This window comes from Phocoena sinus, chromosome 20 (assembly GCF_008692025.1).
Source record: "Phocoena sinus isolate mPhoSin1 chromosome 20, mPhoSin1.pri, whole genome shotgun sequence".
In the NCBI taxonomy this organism is placed as follows: Eukaryota; Metazoa; Chordata; class Mammalia; order Artiodactyla; family Phocoenidae; genus Phocoena; species Phocoena sinus.
In genome coordinates, this window is record NC_045782.1 from 51,378,105 (window position 1) to 51,383,641 (window position 5,537).

At 65.2% G+C, this 5,537-nt stretch overlaps 1 protein-coding gene across 2 annotated transcripts; it reads left to right on the forward strand.

Annotated features, from left to right (window-relative positions):
• Nucleotides 1-414: 414 nt before the first annotated feature.
• On the forward strand, nt 415-4,900 carry TRIM47 (tripartite motif containing 47). Of its 2 annotated transcripts, XM_032617949.1 has the most exons (6): nt 415-1,146; nt 2,173-2,268; nt 2,539-2,769; nt 2,945-3,143; nt 3,602-3,676; nt 3,951-4,900. In XM_032617949.1, the coding sequence occupies exons 1-6, from the start codon at nt 478-480 to the stop codon at nt 4,589-4,591; spliced, it is 1,911 nt and encodes a 636-aa protein (XP_032473840.1). In that variant the 5' UTR covers nt 415-477; the 3' UTR covers nt 4,592-4,900. The 2 variants fall into 2 exon arrangements, with proteins under 2 accessions (XP_032473840.1, XP_032473841.1); XM_032617950.1 differs by lacking the exon at nt 2,173-2,268.
• Nucleotides 4,901-5,537: the final 637 nt, after the last annotated feature.

Genomic DNA, 5,537 nt, shown 5'->3' on the forward strand with positions numbered 1-5,537 from the left:
CCCCACCCCCACCCCCCGCCTTCAGCAGCTCAGCAACTTTGCTTAAAGGTGCTGCGGAGGGGTCTGGAGTGCAAAGGTGCCTGCGGAACACAGTGGGGTCACCCAGCCCCTCCGGAGCCCCTGGCTGGCCACGGGGTGGGGGAGTTTATGGGGGGTCATGGAGGAGTGAACTCCTTCCCTGCTTTCAGCGTGTCCCCCGCATTGCCTTCCCAGCTCTCTGCCCTCTCTCTCTCACAGCCCTTTCGTCCAGGAGCCCCTAGGGGTCAGACGGGGCCCAGAGGCCACTCCGCGCTGTCCGGGCTGGGGCTGGGTGTCAGGGCCGGCGGGCGGGCCTGTGGCGCTGGGGGGCGGTCCGAGCCGGGCGGCGGGCGGGGGCCGGATCCTTGGCCTCGGTCCCAGGGGCGGCGCCGCATCGCGAACAGTCCGGGTCCCTCCCAGACGGGAGCAGCGCAGGCGGTGCCCCGCGACCGAGGAACCATGGACGGCAGCGGCCCCTTCAGCTGCCCCATCTGCCTGGAGTCGCTCCGGGAGCCAGTGACGCTGCCCTGCGGCCACAACTTCTGCCTCGCCTGCCTGGGCGCGCTTTGGCCGCACCGCGGCGCGGGTGGCGCCGGCGGGCCGGGAGGCACGGCCCGCTGCCCGCTGTGCCAGGAGCCCTTCCCCGACGGCCTGCAGCTCCGCAAGAACCACACGCTGTCTGAGCTGCTGCAGCTCCGCCAGGGCTCCGGCCCGGGGCCCGGCCCCGGCCCGGCCCGGGACCCCGAGCCGGTGGCGCCCAGTGCACCGCCCAGCGCCCCGGAGCCGTGGGCTCCCTGCGCGCCGGAGCCGTGGCCGGCGGGCGAAGAGCCGGTGCGCTGCGACGCGTGCCCCGAGGGCGCCGCCCTACCCGCCGCGCTCTCCTGCCTCTCCTGCTTCGCCTCCTTCTGCCCCGCGCACCTAGGCCCGCACGAGCGCAGCCCCGCGCTGCGCGGACACCGCCTGGTGCCGCCGCTGCGCCGGCTGGAGGAGAGCCTGTGCCCGCGCCACCTGCGGCCGCTCGAGCGCTACTGCCGCGCGGAGCGAGTGTGCCTGTGTGAGGCCTGTGCCGCCCAGGAGCACCGGGGCCACGAACTCGTGTCGCTGGAGCAGGAGCGCGCGCTCCAGGAGGTGGGGCGAGGGCGCGGAGGGCGGGCGGGCGACGGGCCTCGCGTGGCGGCCGAGGGCCGGGGACCCCTCACCCCCATCCTTAATTCCCTCCTCTAACCTGAGGATTTTTGCGGTCCCTTCCAGCCCTGACGGTCTCCTCTCGCTCTGGGACATTGCGCTCGGGACGAGAATGGGGGTTGGAGGGACCCAGTGAGAACTCGAAAAAGATGGGCGGGCTGGGGGCCTGAGGCTGGAGCGGGGCCCTTGGGGGTTTAAACAGCCGGGAGCCGGGTTAGGCCCACGTGGTCCCAGGCGGCTGATTTCCGCCGCGCAGCCGCTGCGCGGGCCGAGCTCCTGCAGATCCCCGTTTGCCTGGGCTGAGGGTTTGGACGGGTGTGGCAGGCGAAAGGAGCGCTGAAGAGGGTGGTCCGAGCACACAGACCGCTCTGTCCAGCTGTTCCGGGGGCCGTGGCGGGAGCATGTGCACGCTGCCTGGCCGGTTACCTCCGCCCCCAGTTTCCTTTGGCCCCCAGCCCGGTCTTGGCGCCTCTGCTTTGGGATTTTCCGTCTCTCCTGTCTGGAGTGGTGACTCATAAGACCCAGGGGATTTGCCCGGAATCCCTATTTTTCAGGCCTGGGCTGGGGGCACAGACTCTTTGGGTACAATGATGCCCGGGACAGCTGAATGTCATCTTGTGCAGGGCCCCCTCCTCACTCTCTTTCTCTGCCTCTTCCCCACTGAAGGAAGTTCTCAAATGAATGTGAGCAACACTGAGGACCATAGATGGCCCTCTACTTGCACACCAGTCAAAGGGGGGAGGCAGACAACCCACAGCTGGCCAGCCTGCCCTCCCCCTGGGCATTCGGGAATGGCACCAGCCTGGGCTTGAGGCACCTCTGGCATATCATGGCCACTCCCAGTCCCACCTATACCCAGATACCACTCCCTCCCAGGTCACCCCTCTCCTCCCCGCTTGGTGAGACCTGGGACCCCAGTGCAGGGTTGTGACCTCTGCCAGACCCCATACTCAAGGGTGTCATTCACAGGCCGAGCAGCCCAAAGTCCTGAGCGCTGTGGAGGACCGCATGGATGAGCTGGGCGCGGGCATCGCACAGTCCCGGCGCACGGTGGCCCTCATCAAGGTCCGATCCCATCCTAACCCCCGCCCCCGTTCACTCCTGCTGTATCCTCCTGGCAGTGTGAGCTTTCAGCATTGTACCGTCCACTCTAAAGAAGCCCACGCTCAAGGCATTGCCCGGCTCCAGTGAGCACAATTGTCTCCCCTGACCTGACATAGATCCAGGGCAGCTGGGGCTGGTGCTTCTGTCCCCGCAAGAGGACAGGGGGGAAAGTGGGGTATGGGAAGTGATGTTCTTTGCCTTCATCACCGCCACCTCTGTCCTCCTGTGCAGAGTGCAGCCGTGGCAGAGCGGGAAAGGGTGAGCCGGCTGTTTGCCGAGGCTGCAGCCGTCCTGCAGGGGTTTCAGGCAGAGGTGCTGTCCTTCATCGACGAGGGGGAGGCGACAATGCTGGGTCGCTCCCAGGGCGACCTGCAGCGGCAGGAGGGACAGCGCAGCCGGCTCAGCCGGGCCCGCCGCAACCTCGGTCAGGTCCCTGAAGCCGACTCGGTCAGCTTCCTGCAGGTGAGGGCAGCTCTGCAGGCCAGAGAGGACATGGAAGGGGGTAGGTGGGAGGCGGAGGGAGAAGGCAGCGGGTGCCTGGGCTTCAGGGCTGTGCCAGCCCCCTGGCGGCGCCGTGTCACCCCAGCCAGGAGGAGCTGTGGCCAGCAGGGCCTTAATGGGCGTTTGTCTGGTACAGGAGCTCCTGGAGCTCAGGCTGGCCCTGGAGGAGGGGTGCGGCCCTGGGCCCGGGCCCCCAAGGGAGCTCAGCTTCACCAAGTCATCCCAGGCCGTGCAGGTGGTACGAGATGGCCTGGCTTCAGCCTGCACCAGCCAGTGGGAGCAGCTGCAGGGGCTGGGCAGCGACGAGGATGAGCTGCAGAAGCCAGGCACGGAAGGTGGGTGCCCCCCGCAAGTGACTCATCCTTCCCCAGACTCCCCGCATGGGCCCCCAGGCCTGGTGCCCATTCAGGAGTGGAGGATGGAAACTGCCAGGCTCAGGGTGGGACCCAAAATCCTGCCAATGGCTGGAGCCACCACCCTGTAAGCACAAGTCAGCCCCTTTGGCCACAGCCCAGGGGGCAGAGCAGGCCTCTCCTAGACCACCCTCTAGCTTCAGAAGGGCTGAGGCCCAGGGAGGAAGTGGAGCGGGGGCAGAGCCCGAGGACCAGGCATGTGTGTGAACACAGTGTACCATATTTGGGGGTGTGCCTGTCCCCAGGTGGCCTGAGGTGCTGGGAGGAAGGGGGAGGAGGAGAAGTTCAGTCATAGGTTCGGTGGGGGGCGGTCACCTTGCACAGCGGCCCAGCCACGGGCAGCTGGGGAGACCCCCTCTGCACTGTCTCTTCTTCTGCAGCGGATGCTGAGTCCCAAGACCCCGAAAGCACCAACAGCCTGGAGAGTGAGGCTCCCAGGGATTACTTCCTCAAGTGTAAGTCGACACCTGGGCTCGCCCCACTGCTCATAAGGGGCCCTCCCAAGGCTTCTGGGCTGGGCCCTGGCGCATGAGGTCTTCGATTCCTGTCCCTCATTCATGCAGTGAACTAGGTTAGCTCGTGGGGTGCTCCCCAGGGTGGCCTGCTTGCAGAGGGCCAGTTGCAGAGGAGGGGAGAGGCTGTGTTTGGGGAGGTGGGCCCCTAGGGGAGGGACTGTGCCACCTGACCTTGGACCTGAGCCCTGCATGTCTCTCTGTTCTGTGGGAGCAGTTGCGTACATCGTGGACCTGGACAGCGACACGGCAGACAAGTTCCTGCAGCTGTTTGGAACCAAGGGTGTGAAGAGGGTGCTGTGTCCCATCAACTACCCAGAGTCGCCCACCCGTTTCACCCACTGCGAGCAGGTGCTGGGCGAGGGCGCCCTGGACCGGGGCACCTACTACTGGGAGGTGGAGATCATTGAGGGCTGGGTCAGCGTGGGAGTCATGGCTGAAGACTTCTCCCCGCAAGAGCCCTACGACCGGGGCCGGCTTGGACGCAATGCTCACTCCTGCTGCCTGCAGTGGAACGGACGCAGCTTCTCCGTCTGGTTCCACGGGCTGGAGTTGCTCCTGCCCCACCCCTTCTCGCCCACCATCGGGATCTGCCTGGAATATGCTGACCGAACCCTGGCCTTCTATGCCGTGCGGGATGGCAAGATGAGCCTTCTGCGGAGACTGAAGACCTCCCGGGCCCGCCGGAGTGGCACCCCAGCCTCCCCGGTTGACCCCTTCCAGAGCCGCCTGGACAGCCACTTTGCGGGGCTCTTCACACACAGGCTCAAGCCCGCCTTCTTCCTGGAGAGCGTGGATGCCCATCTGCAGATCGGGCCCCTCAAGAAGTCCTGCATATCCGTGCTGAAGAGGAGGTGATGCAGGGGGCACGGGGCCTCCTCCCGCTGCTGTCCCAGCTCCTGGGAAGCTTGCTTCTCTGCACCCCTGCTTTGCCCCAGGGAAGACGCCAGCCTTGGAGTCCCAAACATTCCCCAGGCTTCTCATTTCTAGAGGCCTCCACCTTCCACATACAAGGCCTTCCACCTCTCAGGGAGGAGGCTCCCCAGACCCTGTCCCCCTGCAGGCCTTGTTTCTGGGAGAAGGGTTACCCCGACCCCTCCTCTCCCAGGTTCTTGGGACAGTGCCTGGCACATAGTATAGGTGCTCAATAAACATTTGTCGAACGAATGACTCCCTTTTCTACCCTTCTCTCCACCCACCAAGGATTCCCAATACTTCTCATCTTTCAAGAGCAGGTCTTGAAAGGCAGGACAAGGGAACAAGCCCCTAGTCCCAGATTCCTATTGGGAGGGAGAACCCTGGCCCAGGAAGAGGAGGCTGAAACGGGGTGCCTACCCTTTGGGGCACACCTGCTTCCTGCTTCTGGACAGGGAGAGGTGGAGGTGGCTTCTCCCGGAGGGGTCCAGCCGCACAGTCATTCTGGCTGCCCTCCCATCCACTATTTTCATCCTTGATGCCACAGCCTAGTTCTGGACCTGCCTAATGGTGTTTGTGCCCAGGCTTAAATACAGACATCACATCCCCCAAGAGCAGGGCATAACTCCTGGGCATGGGCAAGAAAGTTTGAGACCTAGAGCTTCTTTCATACACATACCTTCTCAGCCCATGAGAGATGTGGTTGAACCGACCCCCGGGTGCGGCTGGAGCGGAGAACGTCTACGCTAAAATGACCTGTGTCCTCCTTTGGAAGCTGCCTCCCATCACACCAGCTGTGCGGCTGGAACGGTGCTTTGCCTCCATGCGGGGGAGACCCTGGGCCCTGGGCCCCCCAGAACCTCCATCTCTCTCCCAAGAAGGCCCAGTG